Here is a 26304-nt window from a genome sequence, read left to right on the forward strand (position 1 = left end):
ACTAATGCTATTTTACCTGTTGATAGCCGTCAATTAAAGAGTGAGCTCGGAGGTCCTACGGATGCTTAACCACCACGATGACTCCTAATTGTTTGATATTGAAGTTGTTTGGAGAGGATCCTCTTGATATACAATTGACACGGTTGAGCATTCATATATATCAATATTGCATGTCTCTCTTAATTATTAAGTTCTACTTTGGAGCTTACAAGGCATCTGCATGTAAATTGTATGGTGTGGCTCTAGCATGTGAATTTATGAAGTTGGAAGTTGGCTTATAACTAAATGAGGACGGCAACGGTAGACTATTAATGTATTATAATGGTCGAGAAGCGAAATGCGAAAAAATGTTGGTTATTATGATGTCGAGATTGGACGTTTGGGAGCTACGATGGAGAAGCAAACTCTCTTATCCTTTTTTTTTTTTTAATGGTGGTTTTATTTGAACCCAAGAAGCATCTCCAATAGTGTTGGATTCAGGAGTTTAACCTTGTGGGGTTCTAGTATAAAAGATCTAAACACGCGCATCTATGGGCAAAAAAATTTCAGTTTTTCATTGACACGTTTAGTCAAGCACTTAGTGGCAATTTCATTATTTTCCTAGTTCTATCAACAGCTTTGAAGGCCTAATGTCGGCCATAACCTGCCAAGGCTTGTCCCAAGGCATATTGAACATCACTTGCCAAAGACGTGCTGAATTATTCCTAAGAGGCATTTCATCGAACAGTTTGTAGGAATTTTCAAGTCCCATACTAAATGACCATGGGACATGCGACGACTTTCTCCCTATGTTTCCCGACTTCCCTAGAGCCTCAGGACCCAAGAGGACCCCCTTTGGATCCGCCAATGCAAAGAGTTTGGAATCAAATTCTATATTTAAGTTCAAATATGAGTCCAAACTCTCCTACACAATGGAGGCTTAAAACCATATATAAGTAACCATTGGCTAAAGTGAAACTCAAATATCGGTTTTAATATGATATTTGAATTCAAGATGAATCTCGTGCCAACAAATTAAGAGAAATGTTATTCAACCAAGAAAAATAAGATTTGAGTTTTGAGTCCAATCCTCTTCTAGTGCACATACCCAAATTGTCAAAACTCAAAATTTTGACTATAATGTTTTCTACTCCAAAAAAACTCAAACCTTAAAATCCAATATATATATATATATATATATATATATATATATATATATATATATATATATATATAACTAAGAATATAGTCATTGCATTGGAGGTGAAATTTAAAAAATTTAAACCCATCACATTTCTCGAATTGAAATATAAGAATATAGGTTTAAAACATGATTCGTTGCATTGTAGATGCTCTAAGTTATAATCTCATCTCATATTGCACGTGAATATGATCACATTGACTAGAGTGAATAAGTTATCACATGTAAAATCGAATTTGAATTTTTCCCAACAATTTAAATTAGTTTAAGATAAAATAGCGCACCATATAAAAAAAGACTAAACTTGATATAAGTCCAATTTTGTAAGTAATTTTTGGGTTTAGTTCACATTAATGGGTTAGTTCCGTTCACTAATTATCCACAACAACTTAATTTTTTTTTATCTATTTATTTTTTTAACAAACGATATTATCTACGCTAAGGGGTAGAGAGTGGGTTAAGCCTCATAATGAGCTAGTAATAATATGGTTAAAATTCATCTTTGGCGAGAATCGAACCCAAGACCTCTCACTTATCAATGAAGAGGAATACCACTAGACCGTAGTACTAAGCATCTTTTTATCTTTCTATTAAACTGTGATAAATGTTCTCTCTTATTTATAGAAGAGAAACTTTGGATGCGGTCCCTAGTTATGAACAATCTTTGACTGAAACTTTGTTGGTTTTCAATTTTTGATCCAAGTCCCTAAAATTAATTGATAATTTATTTCTATGTACGTTACTATATTTTTTAAATTAAAAAATAAAATTTATAGTTGTTTATAGTAATGAGATTTTAAATAAAAAACATAATTTGTGGGATTAAAAATATTAAAATATAAATATACTATTGTGTGTGTGTGTGTGTAAACATGGGTACATTCATAAAAAAATAACCAAAAAATGATTGTATCAAAACATGGGTACATTCTTCAAAATGGGTACATTTAGCAAAAATAAAAATGGGTACAAATAAATAAAAAAATATGGGTACAATACAAATAAAACTGTAAAAAATATGGGCACAAAAAGAAATTAATATATGGGTACAAATTAAAATTGAAAGGAAAATTGGTACAAATTAAAAAAGGGTTGCAAATTAAAAATGGGTACAAACTAAAAATAAAAATATATGATAAAAAATTTAGCCATAAATATAAATATACTAATTGTAACATTTTTAATATTAAATGAATCTATTTAGAAATAAAAAATATTTTATTATTGAAATAATTAATGATATTATTAATACAAAGGACCTTGATCAAAAATTGAAAAGTAATAAGGTTTTAATCAATAGAGTAGTAAAAATAAGGATGAAAACCTAATTACTCCTTTATAGAATTATCTTTTACTTAATTTTGTGATTATATAAAAAATTAAATATTGTTTCTCCTTCTTCTTGCTCCAAATCAATATCTTAAGTTTTTCTTCTACCTCCATCACATGTTAATTGTGTTAACTAATATATGTTGTAGGGTTTATATATATAATAGGGTCATGGATGGTTTTCTTCAAGATCAACCTACTTGCCCCAACAATTACTGTAACCTGTGGCGGTGGAGGGAGTATGTGATGCCTCTAAGTCATTGACTGAGACGGAGGTGGAAGACAATGCCAAGAGAGAGCAATTTGATCCATTTATTGTTGAAGAGTGGGATGTTAGCGGGGTTAGATCAGATGAATAAAGGAAGTGGTCCGTGGTGTGTTTCTATTTTTTTTAATATTTTTTTTCTCTTTTTGTTAATTAAAATTCTCTTTGTTTCTATAAAAAATAGTGGACTGTCATTTTATCTCTACATTATGTGGATGGAGTTTTAGTAGAAATTTTTATTACGATTAAGATAGATAACAAACTCGACCACAAGGTTATGATTAACAATTAGTTTAAAATTAGGATCTCACTACAAAGATCACGAACAAATTTGGCCAACAAATTAATGCACGAAACTCAAACTCCTACTTGTGAAATGAAAATTGATTGGAGCCGTCCACGTCCATTCATATCTCCTTTTCTAGCCAATATAATCCTTTAATTACTCTGATATTCATTCATTAGTTCTAACAGATATTGAGACAACCATGTGCTTGAACGTGAAACTCAATGAAAACAAAGGAAAGAATTAATTTTAATTAATAGGTAATGCTAGGGAGATTAAATTTAGAGACAAAGTTTTGAAAACTAAAGGACATGAAAGTTGATGATTGGTTGATCACTTAGACGTTGATAAACATGCTTATTCCTATTAGTTTATCGTGCTTATTGATTTTTTTTTTCAAATGATTGGTGATCTAACATAACAAGTACCGTGTAGTTTTTCAAATTTTTTTTTTCAAACTATGTTGTATCTATTTGTTAATCACAGAGTTTTGTGCTTATGATCAGAATCGTTCATACTATGAATCACACTGTAAAGATCATCTCTACAAAAAAAATAAATTAAAACTAAGGTCTTTCAGTCAATCTATTGTAGCAAATACATAGACAATTTGTAATGCTTTTACCAATACCGTTCATTTGTTTTTAAATAGTTTGATGGCTAAACGACCTTAGTTTTAATTTATTTTTTGTAGAGGCGATCTTTATAGGATGATTTATAATATGAACAGTTCTTATTATAAATACGAAGTTTTATAAATTGACAATGAACAATTTTGAGAAATTTTGAGTAAGAGTTCATACTCATCTTTGAGTAGTAAAGTATTGTTCAAAAATAAGAAGGGATCCCTTTACCTATTTGGTTATGAAACAAAATTATTGTGCAATATTAAAATATAGGGTAAATTACATAAAACTACCTCAACTATTAGATCAGTCACAGTTTCATACCATGTCTTTAAAAAATCCAATGTCATACTTTATCTTCGAATTTGTTGCAATGTCATACATTCTGTCAGTTATTTGTTAATTCATCTGTTAAATGCTGACATGGCTTGAGAGGGGGCCCACTTTTTATTTTAAAATAATAATTTACCCTTAAAAAAAACAAAATAACCCAAACACCCATCTTCCTCTACCCCTTCCCTACAACCCAAATCCAAAACCTCTCCTCTGCCACCTCTTTGACTCCTCATCCCTCTGTTCCTCTCCTTCCTTCCCTCTGTTCCACCAAATCTCTACCTCTCACAGGCTTGAACCCAACCCGATCCCCCTTGTCTTCTCCTTCGCAACCACCTCCCTAACCCGATCTTTCTCTCTCTCTCTCTCTCTCTCTCTCTCTCTCTCTCTCTCTCTCTCTCTCTCTCTCTCTCTCTCTCTCTCTCTCTCTCTCTCTCTCTCTCTCTCTCCTCTGTAAACCCTAAAAAGCAAACCCCAAACTCTCCCTCTCCTGACCCGCCTTGACCGCACGTCGCCGACACCGAGATTCTGATCAAAAGCGGCAGGTGTGCTAAGGAATTTGGTTGGGTTTGCCGAGAATCAAAGTATTTTGGGTTTTTTTTTCAAAATTTGTTTGTTTTGGGGGAGAGATGAGAAGAGTGAGGGAGTGGGATGTGCCAGGGTGGGTGGGGGATGTTGGCGCGGGTGAGATCTGGGTTTGGGGTGGTTTTCGTTTTGGGTTGGGGGAAGACGGGAACAAGGAAACTTTTTAATGGGGATAGGGGGTGGGGTGATGGGTTTGTAGGGAGGGATGGAGATGAACGGAGGGAGGGGAGGAGATGAACAAAGGGATAGGGAGTCGAAGAGGTGGCGGATGAGAGGTTTTGGATTTGGGTCGCATAGAAGGGGAAGGGGTTGGGGAAGATGGGTGTTTGGGTTTTTTATTTTTTTTATTTTTTAAGGGTAAAATATTTTTTTATTAATTTTTTAATAAAAAGTGGGCCGCGTCTCAAGCCACGTCAACATCTAACGGATGAATTAACAGACAATTGACGGAAGGTATGACATTGTAACAAATTCGAAGATAAGGTATGACATTGAAATTTTTTTAAAACGGGGTATTAAACTGTGACTGACCCAATAGTTAAGGTAATTTTATATAATTTACTCTAGAATATAATTACGTGATAATTAAGTAATACAATCAAAGGAAAACTAATGAAAAGAGCTTCAAATCTTTACATTTTAATAAAAAAACCACCCACTAACTTTATTTTAATAATAAGGACAAAAGACTAAAAAAAAAAAAAAACATATAACAAACCCACCGGCGCTGGGCGCATACCCCCCCCCCCACCCCTCAGTCCACTCTTTTTCTCCTACATTTTGTCCCATCATTCAGCTACATTAATTTTTTTTTTTGCATAGAATTTTTTTTTTTTAAAACTTCGAATTGAATTACATTCTCCTATTTTATTTTTGTCTCCTATCTTATTTTTGTGGTGTTGTTTTCTAATAGTAGTCATGATAATGAGAAACTTTTCAATGTGCCCAGAACACAGGATGGTACATTCCATACAAGTTGTGAGAATCTTGTGTTAAAAAATTAATAACATAAAAAATAAAATTTTCCACCACACTTATATAATAACATGTGGTATATCATTTGTGTTACGGGCAAAAGGAAAAATTTCTCGAAGATGACACTTAAGCTCAAGAAATTGGATGGAAAACTACATTGATTATTGTAGGTATATGAAAAAAGTGAGGAAATTTTAATTTGGTAATTGAAAACAGCTTTTTAAATATAATTACTGAGAATTAAACACTATTTATAAAACTTGACCAATAAGGGTCTAAGTTTCAAACCTTATGAAACTGAACCAAGAATTAAATACTATTTATAAAACTTCACAAATAAGTAGACATTATTAATGAAATTAGACCAATAAGTAGACATCATTTATGAAACTGGATCAATAAGTAGACACTATTTATGAAACGAAAACAAGAATTAGGTATAATTTGAACACTGGACTATACACTATTTATGAAACTGGAGTAAGAACTAGACAATATTTATGAATTATGACCAAAAAATAGGCACTATTTATAAAAGTGGACCAATAACTAGACACTATTTACGAAACCGGACCAAGAAAGAGACACTATTAATGAAATTGTACCAATTACTATACATTATTTATGAAACTGGACCCAATAACTAGGCATTATTTATGAAACATGATAAAAACTAGACATCATTTTATGAAAGTGGATAAAAAAACTAGACACTATTTATGAAATTGACCCAATAAATAGTATAGTACTGTTCAGTTTCATAAATAGTCCAGTTTCATAAATAGTGCAGTTTTATAAACAGTGTTCAGTTTCATAAACAGTGTATATGTACTGCGCGCGCGTCAGGTTTTTTTTTTTTTTTTTTTATTGTGTCCTTTTCGTTAAAAATTAAGTTTTTTGTCCTTTTTATTAAAATTTAAGGATTTTTCATTAAAATTTAATTCTTTTTCATTAAATAAAGTTTATAGCATGGTTTTTTGTTAAAATAAACTTAGTCCAAGCCCTTTTCATTAAAGTTCCCTACAATCAATTCAGTGTTATTGGAAATTAATCCAAGTAACCACAAGTTGATATACAGATTGTCATTTATCCACAGATCGATCGCCAGAGACATCGACATGCCTTGTTTAAAGCAATGCCTATAGTAGGTGGTTATACGTACGTAACTAGTAATAAGATTAAATATTTATTTTTGATAACAAATTTTCCCGGAAAAAATGGGACAGCATCGCAACTTTACTGTAAAATAACGAGAATTCCTTTGTCTCTACTTGTCGATTAATTGTTGTTCGTTTTTAATTTATTGGATGACAGGTCGAACGTGCCATATAAATTTCCTCATCCACCAACATTAATATTCAAGACCCGAGGGCTACATGAATCAATGAAGCCTCACCGGTCAAATATGAAAACCCTTATGAATATTCACCAGTGTTTTTGAAGTCTTTACCCCAAAACACAGTAGTAACTAGCGTCATAAGAAACAAGGAGGGACACAAGGGGAGCTAATTAGCTCAACGTATGCAGTTACTAGTCATGCAAAACTATAAGAAACTTTCATGACATCAAATGATCAGGGGTCAATGTTAAGAGGTTTGCTAATGTTCTATTTAACTGCCTAATTATGAGAAGTTCATAATGTAGAACATTTGACTGAAAAGATCAAAGAGCAACCTGATAAGCTTAAAAATCGCTAACAAGTCTCAAGCATTGCAAATTTGGATTCTAATGTCCAATTAATGACCCGTTGTTTCAAAAAGAAGAGTATAACGAGTAAGACTCATTAATGTGCAGGTGCCCTAACGTATGTGCATTTTAAGCCAAAAACAAAATTTTAAGTTTTGAGACTCCTTTACATCATGTAATACATGGTGCAAGAAGAGTCATGTGCAATAACTAAAAATTGGTTGAAATAATTTGAATATAGAAATATGGAAAATTGGAAGCAGTTGGGGAGATGAGATATTATCGTGAATAACCTTTAGCTGAGTCTGCAGCAAGATTAAGTGTACTACACTGCTACTGGTCCTGCCAATGTTGGTCCAAATATATATGGACTTCTTCCTCCTCCGCCTTCATTGTCTTGCGAGTTGGACCGTATATTATAAAATCAACATTATGTATTAATTCCATGATATATAATAAGTACTCAACAACATTTAATAACAACAAACTCAAATGTTCTTCACAATATTTCATTGTCAAGAACTACCTCTGGCTTCTGTCTCGCTACTACTTACCACTAGTTATTCATCGACCTCGCTCCGCTAGCTTCCCAACCGAACCAAACTTCCCAAATTATTCTAATTTATGTGACACCTTCAATGTCGAAATTTTGTAAATATATATAGATATATATCATATATAAAGTAAACCTGAGCTAGCTGTCTCAATACTTTAATTATCAAAATATCCATGGACCTAGATCTTCATTCATGGATTAATGTAACTTCCTAATAAGCGCTCATTAGTTATAAATCGTAACGGGACTCGGATATATACCGTTCATGAGTATGTTGGGACCTAATTGTTTAACATCGGAAAAATAATATATCATGGGGTGGTTTAAGATTTCTTGGGCGCCAGTTCCTTACAACGCGATTTTTAAGGCCAAGTTCTGCTCATGAACTCTTAACAAAGTAACATATTACTCAAGTTACTAGGTAGCTAGTACTACAATGAAATGTACTCTTGCTTTTGTTTTATAATAAACCATATGTTTTAATTTTCTCACATAGATCGTCACGATAGCATGAAAACCAATTTAGTGCTGCCAATTGATAATTCATCGATCTCTGCTAGCTATTTGTTTTTTGTAGCACTTGATCGTTAAGAAATAATTGATTGTCCTCCAAGTCACATTGTACTTAATTACGTCGTAATAATGCTTGCATCTAATCCCCAAACTGCATCTCTCACCCTCTGGGTAACTTTTTCACCCAAAAATTTAGGAAATTTTTTTTTGAAGTGTCATATGACCTTACATGCATCTTTTTTAATTTGTCCTATGAACTAAAATTTTAAGTAACTTATCATATTAACTTTCCAAAATCATTAATTTGTCATCACCCTAACACAGTTAAGTTTTCTATCCAATGTAAGACATGTGCCTCACATGACTCATGTTTAAGGTTATTTTGGATTTTTGACTTCCTTTTCAGAACCTATTTACTTCTCTTTGGTACAACTCTTAAATTTTGGCCAATTAAAAACATGTCATGTTTGTTTGAAAAAATTATGGTGAACTATTCGAAAAGTATCTTAGACTCACTAACATAGAGTTATGGCTAATTGCAAGCTTTGAGAATTTAGCATGGTCAATCATGCTCATAAAAAGCGTGGACAATCATGACCAACTATTTCATTTCATTGCTACCCTATATATATATATATATATATATATATATATATATATATATATATATATATATATATATATATATCTCTATGTGTGTGTGTGTGGGGTAACTTGCACGCCAAGTGGCCATCTAAAATGGATAACTTTAGTCGTTAGATCAAATTTCAAGGACGTGGATCCTTTGATTTGGTCGATCAGGTGGAAAGGGATCCGTTATGTACCCTCTTTGTGATTTGGTCCAATCAATAGATGTCACGTGTTTTTAGTTTTTTAAAGCCCAAAAGAATAATAACATCTCCATCATTTAATAAAACTTGTGTTAAAATATCATGGGGCAAAATCAAAAGGTCAGTACTTACTAGTGAGTACCCAAGTATTATCAATCAAATGTCATCAGCTTTACTTTACATCTGATTATTTTTAAAGCGCATCATAAGCAATTTTTTTTTCAAACCATAACAATTTCAAACTGTCCCTTAATTTCCTAATTAAGGACAATTAAGAATTTAACTTAAAATTTTAAAGCACTACTTGAATTTATTTACTTTAATAGGACGAAAGCACTCTCTTGAGCTAACACTAGAACAAGGGGTGTGATATCCACACACCCTATTTTACTTCTCACACACCTTTTTAATTTTTGGTCGTTGGATCGGATGAATTAAAGAAGATCAACGGACAAAAATTATCAAGGGATGTGTGAGAAGTAAAATGGAGTGTGTGGATAGCACACCCCCTAGAACAATGAGAGACGAAAACTGAAGGAATTAGAATATTACAATGTTTATTATTACATTTTCTTCCAAAAAGATGAAAAGCTGATTGCATGACTTGACAATGAGGACTGAGGATTAGCCAGGAGCATAAACAAATCGATCAATTCATGATATCATAATATTTTATATACTGATTTTAACGACCATATTAAAATGTAAGGCAACTGATTAATTGGACTTAAAAAGGCGACAATATTATTTCATTAATCAATCGCTCAAGAAGTTGTTAATATATTTATTGATAAGTGAAGGGATGAGTATGTTGTAGGTTCCTTCTGTAGGATGATAACTGTCCCAAAACACATAATCGGATCGATTTTCACACGTAGAATCGTACTTGTTGCATAACACTGCTACCTCTATTTCCCCCGTACCACAGCAACCTTGATCCACAACTTTAAAACCTAAAACTCATTAACCCAAATATCATTATTAACACAAAATATTAAACTAATCTCATCAACTAATGCATTAATTAATTAGAATAATTACCATATTTGGCAGGGTTGAGAATGATATCAAGCAGTGGATTGTAAACATCCACGTAGACGATTTTACTGCCAGACAGGGCGGAGCTTAAGGAGTTGAGTGAGCTGGACAGTTTGATGTTGAATAACTTTGCCGCGTCGTTGTGTTCTTCTGCACAACCTCTCAGAATTCCTCCACCCAAAGTTCTTTGTGAAGGCACACATCCTATTGGTGGTGCACTGAACACGCCAATCCTTCTCACCCCAAGTTTGTACAATTCCTAAATAAGTAATTACCATATCATTGTTAGTAAATAAGGGATTTGATTAACGGAGTAGAATTCTCTCCATTTTAAATCCTGAAAAAAAAAATTATTATGATGGAAATATGAATGGTACACTACGTGTTTTTATGTAAGTGGTGAAATTTTTTATTTTTTAAGTTATTAATTTTTTAACACATATATCTCACCATTTGTATAGTACCACGTGGTGTACTATCTCGTGTGCCGGTCACACTGAAAAATCTCTCCTAAATCCCTCCCCTTCCTCCTTTCCTCTCCTCTCTCACTTTTTTCTTTGACTTTCTCTATAAAGAAGTCAACACAAGATGTTGACGTAACTAATCGTGACTGTTCAAATAGAAGGAAACTGGAAAGGAAGAAAATTTGGAGGGGAGAGAATCCTATTGATTAACTTGTTAATCTAGTGGGTCAATTATTATAAAGGAAAATTGAAATAGAGAAATTTAAAAGTTAATCACCTCTATGTTGTCTTGCTACTTGTCACCGAAACGAATCGGTGCATGTTTTTTTAAGACCATTCTCGTCATATATGGTAGGGTAGTGTTATTTGCACACTCCTTTTTACCCTTCATACACTTTTGTTAATTTTTGTCTATTTATCTTCTTCAAATTCATTCAATCCAACGGTCAAAAATTGATAGGAGTGTATAAGAGGTAAAGATGAATATGAAGTACCACGAACAGCTAAGGTACTATATTATTGCCAAAATAGGTGTTTATACGACATTTTTCTTTGTCAAAAAGCTTTGTAGTTTCCCTCAATTCTCTTTAAAACTCATCAGAAAATATGGACCCTCAATTTCCGTCATGACAATAATGGACTTGAATGCCATTATTTGACGAAAAATTAGATGGAAGTGGACATAGATCGATATCAAACTGTAAGAAATTTGTGTGGTTAATATAATTTTTTTTTTAATGTAAGTAGTAATCACACAGAACTTTCAGTTCAAGTAAAAAAAATTCAGGTAATATCTGTTCAAATTTCTTGTTACCTTGACGAAACTAGATGCAGAGTTGACCATGAGGTCAGTGTAAGCAGGAACACTATACTGCGCTTGTCTTATGCGAATGCCAAAATAGGTGTTGGCGATGTCATCACTGCCGGAAACCACCAGAACTAGAGCCTTGGATAGGATGAACTCGGTTCTCTCTTCTCCAACAACGCCCTTGAGCTTCGCTATATACTCTTTGAACATTTTCAACTGATCATCCATTGATATAACTGACTGCATTTTATCAAAATTATGCAGAAATAAGGATTGATAAATAAAAATTATAATTTATGAGCAAAGCAATTTAATCTATTGATATATTCATGGGTGCGCGCATGTTATATTAACGTACCGCTATTTGGGGTGTCATAGGGTCAAATCCGGTACCACCTGATGCAAAGACAACTCCAGTGGGGAGATCTTGAGGTCGTAGATTTGGATCCAAATATGCCGGCAAATACTCTCGGATTCCCAATTCTGACGCTGATCATCATAAACCAAAATGAATGTAGATAGAAATACTAAGACTTTGTTACTATTAAATATTAATTTAAAATTTTTCCAGCATGGATTTTGTCCAATTCTTATTTCGAATAACTTTGTAAATGTAGATAATTATCAAGTGTTAGTGTTAAGAAAGTAACTCAACATAAGGAAAGTAACATAATATTAAATTAATTTTAATTTGGACAAAGGTTGTAAAGTAAAACGTAAAAAAAATGAAATACTACATAATTATTCTATAAATAAAGAAAAATTAAACTCCATAGCTATCTTGGTTGAATATGTGCATGATGTGAGTTTGCATATAATATATAGATAAAGGATCTACAATTTTTTATTTTCTATATGTAGACGTGCAATCTTGGTAGCATAATTGTCACACCAAATGGCTAAACGGTTTTGGTTCTCTAAGAGATGAAATACGTGTAAAAGGATAAATAATGTTATTTGTGTCAACGGAATCACCACCATGATACTCTCGAGACAGAGAGAGGTTGTTGAGGTCATTGGTGACATGCGAGTTGGCCCAGAGTCCAGGAGCCATCTTTACTCATTTTTTTCCATCCGCAATCAAATACATGCATGCATATAGGTATACAAGATATACCAAACAAAAAATTTAGTTTCTGAGCTCTACATAAACAAGGAATAATTTGGAAAGCTTAAAATTGTTATTTTTTTATTTTCCCTTTATTACAATCGATATTTTTATTTTAAACCGTACCAAAAGAAGGAGAAAGAATTCGAACCCTTGTTAGAACGAGACAAAATCTAAATAGTAAAAATGCTCTGCTATACAAATATGTGTATGAAGGCTTATAGGGAGGTTCACAGTAAACGTTCTCTCCACTGACAGACAACTGCTATACAAATATGTCATGCACACACTGTGATTATCGGCGAGGACATCTCTCTCCATGATGGATAAATCAGTTCCGATCGTAAACCCTCATGCGTCGAAGATGAAAACTACAGTTGGTACACATCAGACACACACACATATATGAATTTAACGAAATGGATGAATGTATATTTGTATGCGAGAGAGGCTTGTTATACCTATGAGGTCTGAGGGCACTTTGCCATTGCCAAACCTGCCACTAGGCATGTGCTGCTGGAAATCTAGTCCATAAGGAGGGAAATTGCACCTAACAAGTGACTCGAGATCATTGTTGTTGCCCGTGTCCATGATCGAATCGCCGAACACTATCACCGCCGGAACAGTCTGGTTTGGTGGCAGCTTCACCAGTCCCTCTGTGGCTGTAGGGTACTGGAAAACACCAAAAACTACAACACAAACACATAATATCAACCGGGACGACAGCAACTGGGAAGGACAAGAAGAAGAGGAAGAAGACTCCATAACAAATAATCCTGATACCATTATTTTGGAAGACTCTTTGGTCTCACTCTAATGCTCCTCCAGGTGCATTTTTGTGCCTTATATAGACAAGATGTGAAAATGTCGCGACATTGCCCTATTTTTAGTCGCTGACTGCTCTCACAGGAGACTTCAGAATATCCAAGCTTTTCTCCATTTACCACAGAGAAAGAAACAAAAGGAAAATTAATAAAAATGGTTTGAAAACTTTAAGTTTTAACGAAAAAGATAAAATAAATGCTAAAATAAATAGTATTATGACTGACTTTTTAATGTAAAAATATAATTTTTTGTTAAAATAAACAATATCTATAACTTTTCGTTAAAATTCTAAGAAAAAACAATAAATAACCAAGATTTGTTTTTTACTGCAGTCATTTCAGTTGAATTTGTTACAGGTTTTTTTAATACTAGCCTTCAAGATTCCTAATTTCTAGAAGTACGTACAGTTTGCATGTGTTACTGCGTATTTCCAGTGCTAGATGTGGAGAAATTTTTTATTGGGAAGGAAATATGGATAATATATTATGTGTTTTTTTTTTAAGTGATGATAAATTTTATTTTTTAAATTATTAACTTTTTAACACACATGTCTCACTATTTGTGTAATAACACATTGTGTACTATTTTGTGTGTCAGTTACATAAAAAATTCTCTCCAAAGATGCCATCATTTCTCTATATATGTAAATAAATAAATAATTGGAAAGTAATGTAAAAGACGTTCTTTTCTTTGCCACCAGGAATGAAAGTTACTTATCAGACATTAGAGAGGTCGCTAGTATTGCGGTTTAAAGATTTTTTTTGTCCACTTATAAGAAAAATAAACAAACAAATCAGAGGAAACCCAACCCTACTCAATTATGTTTCGAAAGTGATTACACACTCGGATTTCTATCCGCGCAAATCTCTGTGTTTTTCTAACGATTAAATTTTGTACATGAAAATAAATGAACATCTATGAACACAGGTAGTATGCATAAATAATTGAGAACTTTAACGAAACGTTTTCGGTACTGTTTATTTTAACGAAAAATCATATTTTTATACTAAAAAGTTAATTATGATACTATTCACTTTACTCTTTATTTTATCTTTATCGTTAAAACTCAAAATTTTTAAATCTTTTTCATTAGTTTTCCTTAAATAATTTTCCTATTATTTAAGCTTCTTCATTAAAACACTACGTACGTTTACAAACCATAAATCAATGCTTTACTTCTTTAAGTAAGGCAGACCAGTTACCCGCTAGCCATATACATGTCATTATTTCTCAACTAAAAAACATTTTAAAATGTTATTTATGATTTCTTGATCAGCCACATGGTCTGTTGCATGTAGGTTGCATCACACATACCTACTTGGCCAATGAAAAATCGTATACACTCCTCGATTCAGCATAATATATTTGTATATCACAAAAGGTACCTATCTCATCAGTGTCATAAACTTGATCTTTTAATTAAAGAAGTATATTTTAGGCATTGTAGGTGAAGAAACAGTGAGCACAAGTTTAATTGGCACAACTGTTGTAGTAATCTTGGGATACTCAACCTGTTTTTGTTATAAAGTGAATAAAATTATTAAAAGAGAAGAATTCAATTACAAAGACAAAGTTGAAAGGAAAAACTTGTACTAGAGTTGTTCGTAAGTAGGACATGATACTTTAATATTGTCAATTCATGGTGGAACTTTATTTTATTTTTTTAATGATATTTGAGCAGATTGATCATGTGTGATGTTTAACGGCTATACGTGTTATATGTCACCTAATTCATGTTATCTATGTGTTTAGTTTTTATCACACATAAGAATGCATGTGTGGATGTAAAAGAGTTTCACATCGCTGAAAGGAGAAAACTTGTAAGGGCTTAAGTTGGGCTACTCCCCATATTGTTAATTAATTTTAAGATGTAACCTCAACTTTATTTATAATAACAGAGCATGTTGTCTTACGTATGAAGTTCAATGACTACATGTGCCACACATGCTTCATGTCACCCGTTTATGTTTCCCACGTGCTTGAGTTGAAAATTAACCACACGTAAAAAAACTTGTTAAGAATGAATCTCACATTGATGGAAAAACGATTTTACATGGGCTTATAAGTAAGTTAGACTACTTATTTATTACCAACTAATTTTACGTTGGAATCTTATCTTTCTTCAAAAGTTGTAGTCGAAAAAATCTAGCATATAATTAAAGAATTAGACGAATCAAATTACACATTAAGATTGGGTCGTAGGTTATTGTTGCAACTTCACGCTCCTCCCACACCAAACTGATGGAAAGAACCAAGATCCTTAAAATTTGGTCATCAAACTATACCGAAATAGCGTCTTATCTTCCCAATAAGAGTGAGAAGGGTCCCGGTAGAGCTTTAAGCCTTTACCCCCTCTCTCCCACAATTAGTAAGCTAATCTTGCTTCTTTATGAGAGGTGGTTGGCTACCTTCTTCAAAAGGAAATCCCTCGAACCACAAATGTACAGTTGGATGCTCTGGGAATCAACTACTGGCAAGAGTTTTCTAAAACACCCAACAGGGTATTGCCTGCAGTCTACGTAAGATCTTGAGGTCGTATTGCATGCAAGCTGACGTAACATCATAATTTATTAAACCTCCACAAAATTGGAAGGAGAAAAAGAGACCAAAAAAAGCAACCAAAAGAACCATTTCACTAATTAAATTAATTATTTCCCTTTTCTATAACCAAAAAGGAGGGAAATTAAAGGACGCTCAGTTGGGTGAGTGAAGTAGGTTACTTAATGTAAATGATGATTAGTTGAGTTAGTAATGATCGTTTTCTTTAGTAGACTAAAACTTAAGTTCGAGTTCCATCATCGAAAATCTCTCTTAATAGGCGATATGTAAAAATAAAAAACGAAACTAAAACCTCTTATGTAAGTTCTAAAAGAGATTTATAGAATATTCTAACATGAGATGAAGTAGCCTCTCCTCCTCAATTTTTTTCAACACGAAAAAAAAATGTAGGTTACTTTATTTTTCCACGTTTTGGTGGTCTCATTCCACGCGCTACTCGCCAAATTAATTGCAGTGTGTCAACTGCTCAACAAAAAGCACCAGCTACGGGCACGAATCATTATTTCAGAATAATAATTTATTTTCCTGCATCTTCACTTTATATATGCTGGTAAGTTCACCATATATTATGATCAAAATCTTGAATTCGATTAATATATACAAAGCAGTTGGATCGTGCCAACTAAACCCATCAATTTGACATTATATCGTACCAACTAAATCCATAAATCTGACATTTTACCTACTAATCACAAAACCCTATCCATTAAACTATGATTTTTTTTTAATGCAAACAATATCAAGAGAGTAGAATTCAAACACACCAGATTTTTGAGTGGATGATAAATTCTCTTAATCACTAGTTATAAATCCTTTGCTCAGTAAGATATGATGCTTAACCCATAACTTTTCAAGCCTCTTGTTCGATCACTAGCCTACCAAAATTCTAGTATACTCCAGTCACTGGAGTCCAGTGTATCATACACTAAAGTTTTTAATCGTTAAATTTTAGTCATTAAATTTTCAATCAAGAATCTAACAACCAAAAATTAAATGTGTCCCGAGTAGAAAAGCACCCTCTGCAAAATTATGGTCCAATCTGTATTGCTAGCATGTGTTGAGTTGGAACTTGTAAATAATGGAAGTTCGTATTTTGTATGGTTATCATCAGACATCATCATCAAATTATACATCTTTATTTTTTATTGTTCGAATAAAGTATATCATTTAAGAGTATATGAATTCGAAGGAAGGCCTATTGCCACATGTCAGCTAAAGAATATAGAGATAGCTATCACGTCTAATATATGAATGGAGATGAATTGTCTGCTCTCCTCTTCCCATATCCTCCTCATGCCTTTCTATTTTGTGCGATCATGATTAAGTCAAGTTTACATTTTATATTAATTTTTTTATAAAAATAATAAGATAAAAAAATAAATGTTGACGTAACTTAACCGTGACTGTATAAAACAGAATGGTATAAAAAGGGTATGGGAATGGTAGGGCAAACAATCCATTGAATCATTAAATGCAAAGGAAGTAATGGATTGTATTGTAACCCTGAAGGTTCAAAGGAAGGCCTATTGCCATGTGTCAACAAAGAATAGAGAGATAGCTACCACGTCTAATCTATGAATTCGAATCATTAAATGCAAAGGAAGTAATGGATTGTAACCCTGAAGTAGGGATGGGCAATGGTTATGGCGGGCGGGTAACCGTGATTATTTACCCATAACCATTTATGTTCATCCCCGCATAACAGTTTACCCGTTGGGTAATTACATAAATGATTATACCCATAACCATAACCGTTTATAAACGGTTATCCATACCCATAACCATGTACCCATTTACCCATAACCATTTACCCATTTAACCATAACCATAACCATTTACCCATTTATCCATTTTTTCGACCGTTTGTCCTTTTTAACCCATTTACCCTCTTTTTTCGCCCATCCATTTACCCATTTAACCATAACCATAACCATTTACCCATTTATCCATTTTTTCGACCGTTTGTCCTTTTTAACCCATTTACCCTCTTTTTTCGCCCATCTACATTATTTTTTTAACAAATTGAAAATTACAAAAGAAAAATTTGTCATAATTTTTATTTTTTGACAATTAAACACCGTTATAAATACATTTTAGCTACCCATTACATACAATCGGGACTGAGGAAGTTGGAAGTTCCAACTTGGTAAACGTGGGATAGAAAACTGAGACTGATTTAAAATACCAAACAAATGCTATTGATAAGATTGTACACAAAGGTTGATAATCTACAACCCCACAAATTAATTCTATCAAAAACAAGTTCGATAGAAAAACTCATGTCAAACAAAGGCTGATGATTTATAATCCCACGACTTAATTCCATTGAACAAACAAGTTTGATATCAGAACAAGTTCGATAAAAAAACTCAAATACTAAAATTTAAACAATACCAAGCAGAAGCAATCGATAAAAACCCAAACTTTTGTTTTATAAAATTGAAAAGACATAAACTTTTATCTACAAATCATCCTTCAATCCAAAAGGGCCACAATCCATAATTCAGGTGTTCAAGAACAAGACATCAAAAACTACAATCAGCCAATTAAAAGAAACCAAAACAGGCATATGGGCATTCCAGAAACCATACAAATAACCCAACAAAATTAAAAATTAAAAGCATACCCAGAGTATGTTCAAGCTTGAACGAGCTTTTGGCCATGGCGGAATTCTCACTGCGATTGAGAGAGGTCGCCGAGGTGTGGTCGAGTCGAAGTCGAGAGGCGCAGAGAGAGAGCGACGGAGAGAGAGGCCCAGAGAGAGAGCGAGCGACGGAGAGAGAGGCGCAAAGAGAGAGCGACGAAGAGAGATAATGACGGAGAGAGAGAGAGAGAGCGACGGAGAGAGAGAGCGTCGGAGAGAGAGAGTGACGAAATCGAGAGGCAGAGAAAGAGAGTGACGGATTTGTAACTCTGAGGGTTTTTACTTTTTTTATAATTTTATTTTACATATATTAAATTAAATGGGTAAATAGATACCCGTTATAACCATGAATATTATCCATAACCGATGGATACCCGTTATAACCGCAGATAATACCCATAACCGCCCATTTAAATTTCATGGATAAACGGTTATACCCATAACCGTTTATTTGTTTAAACGGCATAACCATAACCATCAACTTTAAATGGACGGGTAACCGTGGTTACCCATACCCATGGATATTTTGCCCATCCCTACCCTGAAGGTTCAAAGGAAGGGCTATTGCCACGTGTCAGCTAAAGAATAGACAAATAGCTACAACGTCTAATCTATGAATTCGAATCATTAAATGCAAAGGAAGTAATGGATCGTAACCTGAAGGTTCAAAGGAAGGCCTATTTAAGAAGAAAATTTTAACGAAAAACTTCTGGTACTGTTCATTTTAACGAAAAATCATATTTTAATATTAAAAAAATCAATTTTGATACTATTCACTTTACTCTTTATTTTATCTTTATCTTTAAAATTCAAAAATTATCAAATCATTTTCATTAATTTTCCTATTTAAGAAAGACAAGTACTCCTTAATAGAATTGGGAGAGAATTTGTATTATTATAGCCGAACCCACTTGTAACCTTGTTCCCAGTGTCTACAAAAAACTCAGTGGACGTAGTTTAGTTTTAGTTTTAAAAGGTGAACCGTTGAAATCTTGGGCAAGTCCATCAAGGACAAACACTTGATCCATCGAACTTTTGTTAGCCTCACCAGTTTTAAGCGTTAACAATTATAAACACCACAAATCTCAAATACATACATAAACAACCAGAGTCTACAGGATTACAGCAACAGGGGAGAAAGTTTTTTTCTAATAGAGCCTTTCAATTCATACATTTGTTAATACATCGTAATCACCCACATTTAATCAAATTACTACACGGATGAGCACATCGAACCAAAAGATCGCAAACACGGCACAATCCCTCATCAAACAAGGTCAACACTGATGAACCGTAACATATACAGAAGTAGAGCATCAAGAATTTGATATACAGAAGTAAAAATATAAACATCAATTTACATACAGACGGCAAGACTCAGTTTGATGGGGCTTTCAAGTAAAAACTTAATATACACACTCTAAACAGCAGAACGCAGCAGCCATCCAGTCAAACAACAACGCAGAAAAAACACCGACATGCAAAAGCTCTTCCAAATTATTAGGAAACATAAGCAATCCAATAAAACTAATTGAACCAGGAAACTTCATAGATATCAATTGAGTGCTGTCGTGAGAATCTGTTTTCGAATCAATGAGCACTCACAAGAAATGGATTCTGGCAAACCCCACATTCAATGGTCTCCGACCCCGAGCTGGGAACTTGAACCTACAACAATTCCAGTAATGTCATCACCACATACACAAAAAATATAAACATGCACACACCACTACTCCACAAACACTACGTAAGTGCGAGATTTAAACCTCCTTCAAAATCAGTTCAACTTCTATATAATATATTACCTGCAAGTGGACTGTGCATGTAGGACAGGCAACTTCTCTCATTCTCCTCCCAGATCCATCGGACTTTGAACCTGAGGCATGAACATGCAAAATTGCAAATTATTAACATTTATACAACTCTAGCTCCTCAGCTAATATTTGAATGCTACAAAACTAACCCCACTTATTGAACTCAAACATTGAACATGTACAAGGTTATCCAAAACAAATTCTTTTCAATGGAGGGTCTACTCATATTTCCAACGTCTAATGTTCACAAGCAAAGAAACTACCTGAAGATTCCTTGCGATTCCTTTCCAACTCCTCCTGTTCAAAAAAAAAAAGAATTTATGAAGCAAAAAAGGAAGTGCGAGCATGCAAAACAGATGCGTATAAAAAAATGACTCTACTGATCCAGACTTTAGAAGAAATTCAGCTCATATTCATAATAAATTTTATTTTCGGTGGAAATATAATATGTCAATTATGTGCAGATTGGCTTGGTAGAAGCAAAAGACAAACACAACACTGAAATCACCTGAAGCTTCTTGGCAAGATCCTCATGACTATGAAGTCCTGCAGGTTTACTAGATGCTTCCTTGGCATTACTGAGCCTCTGAGTCACTTCAGCCTACAAAGGATAATGACAACATATAAAATCTTGATTCTGCCACACTAAATTTGAAATGTTGAAAATATAAAATGGAATCTTCAGTCCAGTCCACACCCCTCTACTTACTACTGATGTAATTGGTATAATATCATCAGCTAACAGTGATATACCCTAAAGAAGTTTAGAGACATACCATGCATCGGTCACAAACTCGAACCAGCGGGGCATTCTCCTCAGCAGTTAAGGCAATTCTGCCATGGGTACACTTGTCACAGAAAATGTCTCCACAGTTCCGGCAGTGATGCTGAAATGAGGGAGAAATCCATAAGTTCAAATGAAGAGAACATGAACAACCAACAATAAAGATGCCGCTTTAACTCTAGACATACCCTACGGTTAAAAGCCCCAAAATCTGACACACAGGCCGTGCATTTTGTAACTGCCTCATCGGGGACCTAAAAAACAGCAGTAACGAAATAAGAAAGAGTAGAACAAGATTATTTTATTACTTACCAAAAGAACTGCAACAATCATATCCTGTATTGAAAGGTGTACATGGAGACATATAAAGCACTACCACGTTTATATCATTCCATTGAAACAAACAAAAGTGGAAGGAAGGCAAGCTAATATTACCCAATGATCTTTCTCCACATTTCCCGGTTTTATAATGTTCATCCAATCGGTTAATCCTTTCTTTCTCTCTGTAGACTGTTCGCTTGGCCTTCCCGATTCCGTTGGCCTGATTCTTCCACCCATTTCCTTAAGCTGTGTTACAAGGGGTAAGAACAATACATCACTAAAAATAATCAACATTCAAAATCTCTCTGCTAAGGTTAAACATAGTCTTGTGGACATAAACATGAACCATATTATGCATCATTCAGATCTTCAATAAAAGCATATAATTTAATAAAGACATAACCACCCAATCATAATATCAGCATAAACATACAGTAAGCTCATAGTTCTATTTTCAAAATAAGAGGGCCAAACAGATGTTGATAACAAATTTCAATTAGTTCGCAAAATGAATGATGGAGAGTTCATTAGAGATTATGCATTGAAGGAATACATTTGATATTCATGCAATTTTGCACAGAGAAATCAGCTGGCATTACTTCACAACAAAACACTACCCCTCATGTAAGTACACTACTCATGCCTATTTGATCAATATGAAATACAGGCCCGAGTCTAAAAGTTCAGACACATGAGTCAATCTCTGTAGTTTACCACCCTACTCAAAATGAACACATATAACTGAAACACAAAATGACTAAACCAGCCCACCTTTATTAATTTTCACATAGAACCAAGGCACATCAATGTTTATACTTACTACATGACAACATGTCAAATAACAGGAGCAGAAACAAGGAAAACATCTCCTAGGCCATAATTAATCACATGTTGTCAGTAAATAAGGGGCACGATTAATCTTTTAAGACAAGGGGAAAGGCAAAATTCCCAAGTTTCCAACCTGTACAGTTGCAGCAGTCACTGTATCCAAAAGGGTGTTGGCAGTGTAACTATTTGACTGCAATCTAATACGCCTTGGCTCAATATCCACAGAGCTCTTTGACCAAAAGGCGAAGGTAGATGAGTCGGTTTTCTGCTTGAGAAGAAAAATAAACATACAAATTACTTTTACCTCAATACATAAATTAAAAGTTCCTTAACGAACTTGATGCTAAAGTAAAGTGAACTTACATCACATCTTGTAACGGTGTCGAGGGGATATATTCTCAATGTCCGACTGGTAGCAGGATCAAGCATACGGATACCATCCAAACCAATCTGATATAGAATTTAGTATCAGCAAATCTTAACAAATCAATAGGAAAGATTTGAAAGAAAGCAGGGGGAAGGAACTAAACAAGAGCAATGGATGGCATTCTAAACACTACCCATACTTTAAACCAACATAAAGATGATCATCCCGAGGAATACCAGAAACAGCTTCATGATAATATGCATTTCAAAAATAGGAGAGAGTCCAAGGTGGTGCTTTTATAACTCTTACCTTGGTAATCCATTCCAACATAGACCAAGAGGCCATAGTGCTCTAATTCTAAGTAGCATCTAGTCCCTATTTGCCATTTCTTTAGAGTAACATTTATGTGAAAACATGATTTCTTCTGCTAAGGCTCCCAATTATAGTTGTAACCTAAGCTACAAAGTTAAGCTGTTGAAATCAGTGGCATTGAACGACATAACGGAACTAATCCGTTCCCACAACAACACAATCACAAGTGAAAATTAACAATGTGAAAAATCCAATCACAGTAAACACAATAGAAACTAACAAGTTATATGCTTCTAATTAAAGTTAAAATTTTACTTATATAGAACACAGTATCTCGTTGGTCATACCTGGCAAAGGACATCCATAGTGCTCTGCCCTCCACTTTCAGCCAACAGCTTGACCCGAAACTTCTGCACCCCACCCTTCGCGTCCTCTTGCGTATCGGCCTTGGGTACTGCCCGGACGATCTTGTTCGAGCCCACCGGCGTGGTTTTCCCAGATGGGACACTGATCGACCTCCCGTAATCATCGAACAAAGTCGAACTTGACGACTTGGGTGCGGTGCCGCGAGCTCCATACGGCTCCACCTTATCACCTCCGTAAGCATAAACACCGTCGCCATACCCCGCATCGGGACCTGCATCATACCGCTTCCCATATGGATCCGGACCCAAATCGGATCGGCTTCGGTTGTATCCCCCATACCTATCATCTAAATAGGAGCCGCCGGAGCCGCCGCCGTGATCCAGTTTCAGAGAATTCTCGTATGGATTTTCATATACAGGCGGGACCGAAGGGGGCGGCTGAGAAAACGGGCTCTGGTAAACGGACGAATACGGAGAGGAGGGGTTGGAATTAGGGTTAGGGTTGGCGGGAATCGAGGGCGGCAAAGTGGCGTAACTGGGAGCCGATTGGTTATATTCGTACGGTGGTTGATACGGTTGCTGCTGTGGCGGCGGTTGATAGGGCGAATGGGTCTCGAACGGAGGGAAAGAAGAAGGCGGCTGAGGCGTGGGATTGAAGGTTTGCAAATTGGGATTGGAAATTGGAGGAGAAGGGGTGTAGGAAGGAGCGGTGGGAGGCGCAGGGTCGGGATTCAGAGAATATGGGGGGTAAGATTGGGAATAAGCGGAGTAATCGGAGGAGGTGAAAGGCGGTGCGGAGGCGTAGGGGTTGTGGTGGTGATCGGCCGGGTTAGGGATAGGGTTAGGGTTTTGATGCGGAGGAGGGTACTGGTAATAGGGAGCGGAGGCATAATCCCCGTTTTGCATCGCTGATCGCAACGAGGTCGTTTCAGAGAGAGGAAGAAGATGAGGAGGAGGCGGAGCAGGCGGAGGAGGAATCAGCAACGCGGTTGCGCTGGGAGTTTCTCTGCGCTGGGAGCAAACTGACAAACGGTCTTGCGTGTGGCTTTGAATAAGTTAAGGATGTCCCGAATCGAATCCAGAATAATTTAGAAACTACAAATGGGCTGATCTCACCTTTTTCGAATTACAAGTCCGTCATATCAAATGGGCCGAGCCCACTTAAGAGTGAACTTTTATCGAGGCTCTCTAGTAACCATTTAGTTTTTCATTTTCTTTAAATATTGCATACATTTATATTTTTGTTAATTAGTGTTTTATTCGCAATTTTTTATCCAATCAAAGTTTTTAATTTTTATGTGGTTGTTTAATGATTAGATTCTTAATTTGATTGTATTTTTTTTTCTAACCATAGTTTTTTTTGGAGTGCATTTTTGCTCACCACACTATTTATCACCGTTATATGAGTTTGAATTTTGAGATTTGTGTCTATCCATTATATGAATCTTGAAATCCAAACACATCTAACGGTAATAAATATGATAGTGAGCATACATCACATTAAATAGTGGTGAGCAAAAATACTCCCTTTTTTTGTGTTTGACTTAATGTGATCAAAACATTTTTTTATTAATTACAAGAAAATTATTTTTTTTAATTAATAAAATGGATACACACGTTAACACATGGAGAATTCATTACATTGCGAGATGATTATGGGAACATTTGATACTATAATTTGTAAATATGAGTATGGATGATTTTTCGCAAATCTTGACCAAATAAAAAAGAGACATTTTCTCAGTTATTAGAATGTATATGACACGTTGGTCTCCGATCCAATCTGTTGTCGTTCCGTTTGAAGACTATTTATGTACACAATCACATTGGTCATTATGAAATTTAACTATTCTCATATGAAGTTCATTGGCTTATGTTGTAAGGAGTTTGATTACTCTTCATCACTAACTGATTTTGTTAACAATGGGCCCTTTTAGGCACACCCAATGGCATAAGCTCAAGCAAAGGCCCAAGGAGTTTAAAGAGAGCCGACCCGAGCACTTAGGTCGACCAAGACAAAAGAAGGATTACTCGACAGCTTGGTGCACGTGGGTCAATTAACAGCTTTGTGGCATAAGTATCCAGGGGCAGAACTACTTAAGTGCTATTCGAACCAAACGACGACTTCCAATTAATAACAAAGGCCTAGGATGGGACGTAAAGGCAATCAAGACAATGCTCAGCAAGACGAGGCGAGGTAACCAAGGTCCGAGTGGGACGCTTGGCTCGCCTAAACCTAAAAAAGGTGCGCCACCCAGATTGCTAAAACATCACTTCGTTGACGAGGGCCTGGCTGAATCGGTGGAAAAGTGTCAGTAAGTTAGTACAAGTTGTGGGCACATTAAATGTCACTTTGAGAGGCCTTAAGAGGGGAGGCCTATATAAAGGGGTAGAGACCTCTAATATGGAGGTTGGACAAATCTGAGAGAATATAATGAATATATGAGCCTAACAATATATTGATGAACAACACAACAGAGGTAATCCAGTTTTAAGGGGTAAACTGCTTATATCTTTGAGTTCATCTAATACCAGCTCATTTCTTAAGCCCATCGAGAGTGATTCAATAAGTTTGTCAACCTTACAATTCTGAGAATTTTGAGATGAAACTTTCATTTCATTCATGCTGTCGAAACAAATTCACTCATGCTTGAAACACAAGTTACAGTTTGTTTTTTGTTTTTTTCTCCCTTTCACCGCTACTAATTGGTTTTGCGGTAACAACCTAATATTATCTATGTTGTTAATTAGTACATAGATAGATAACATTACGCGATGCTGTGACTGCAAACATGGTCAAACGTTTTCCTGTGTAGCTGTATTTGTTAACACAGCAAATTTGCAGACCTTCTTGTTCCAGTGTTCCCTAAAACTAAATGCTCCATGACCATGACGTTCGAACA

General features: G+C 34.8%; 2 protein-coding genes and 1 long non-coding RNA gene across 3 annotated transcripts; 1 reads left to right on the forward strand and 2 right to left on the reverse strand.

Moving 5' to 3' along the window:
• The first annotated feature begins 4961 nt into the window (after nt 1-4961).
• LOC139198367 (uncharacterized) lies at nt 4962-7018 on the forward strand. The gene is made up of 3 exons (XR_011583806.1): nt 4962-5087; nt 6676-6737; nt 6894-7018. It is a non-coding gene; the product is annotated as an uncharacterized lncRNA (long non-coding RNA).
• A 2678-nt stretch (nt 7019-9696) lies between these two features.
• On the reverse strand, nt 9697-13544 carry LOC103420858 (GDSL esterase/lipase EXL3-like). Its single transcript, XM_008358902.4, has 5 exons — nt 13044-13544; nt 11833-11963; nt 11481-11714; nt 10206-10461; nt 9697-10117 (listed from the first exon to the last, which is right to left on the reverse strand). Exons 1-5 carry the CDS (start codon nt 13366-13368, stop codon nt 9921-9923), a joined length of 1143 nt encoding a protein of 380 aa, XP_008357124.2. The 5' UTR covers nt 13369-13544; the 3' UTR covers nt 9697-9920.
• A 6200-nt stretch (nt 13545-19744) lies between these two features.
• Nucleotides 19745-24465, reverse strand: LOC114826411 (protein FREE1-like). The gene is made up of 10 exons (XM_029106549.2): nt 23384-24465; nt 22721-22807; nt 22491-22622; nt 21644-21775; nt 21397-21462; nt 21201-21311; nt 20933-21025; nt 20688-20721; nt 20416-20486; nt 19745-20278 (listed from the first exon to the last, which is right to left on the reverse strand). Exons 1-10 carry the CDS (start codon nt 24305-24307, stop codon nt 20201-20203), a joined length of 1728 nt encoding a protein of 575 aa, XP_028962382.1. The 5' UTR covers nt 24308-24465; the 3' UTR covers nt 19745-20200.
• Between the last annotated feature and the right edge of the window lie 1839 nt (nt 24466-26304).

This window comes from Malus domestica, chromosome 08 (assembly GCF_042453785.1).
Source record: "Malus domestica chromosome 08, GDT2T_hap1".
Classification (NCBI taxonomy): Eukaryota; Viridiplantae; Streptophyta; class Magnoliopsida; order Rosales; family Rosaceae; genus Malus; species Malus domestica.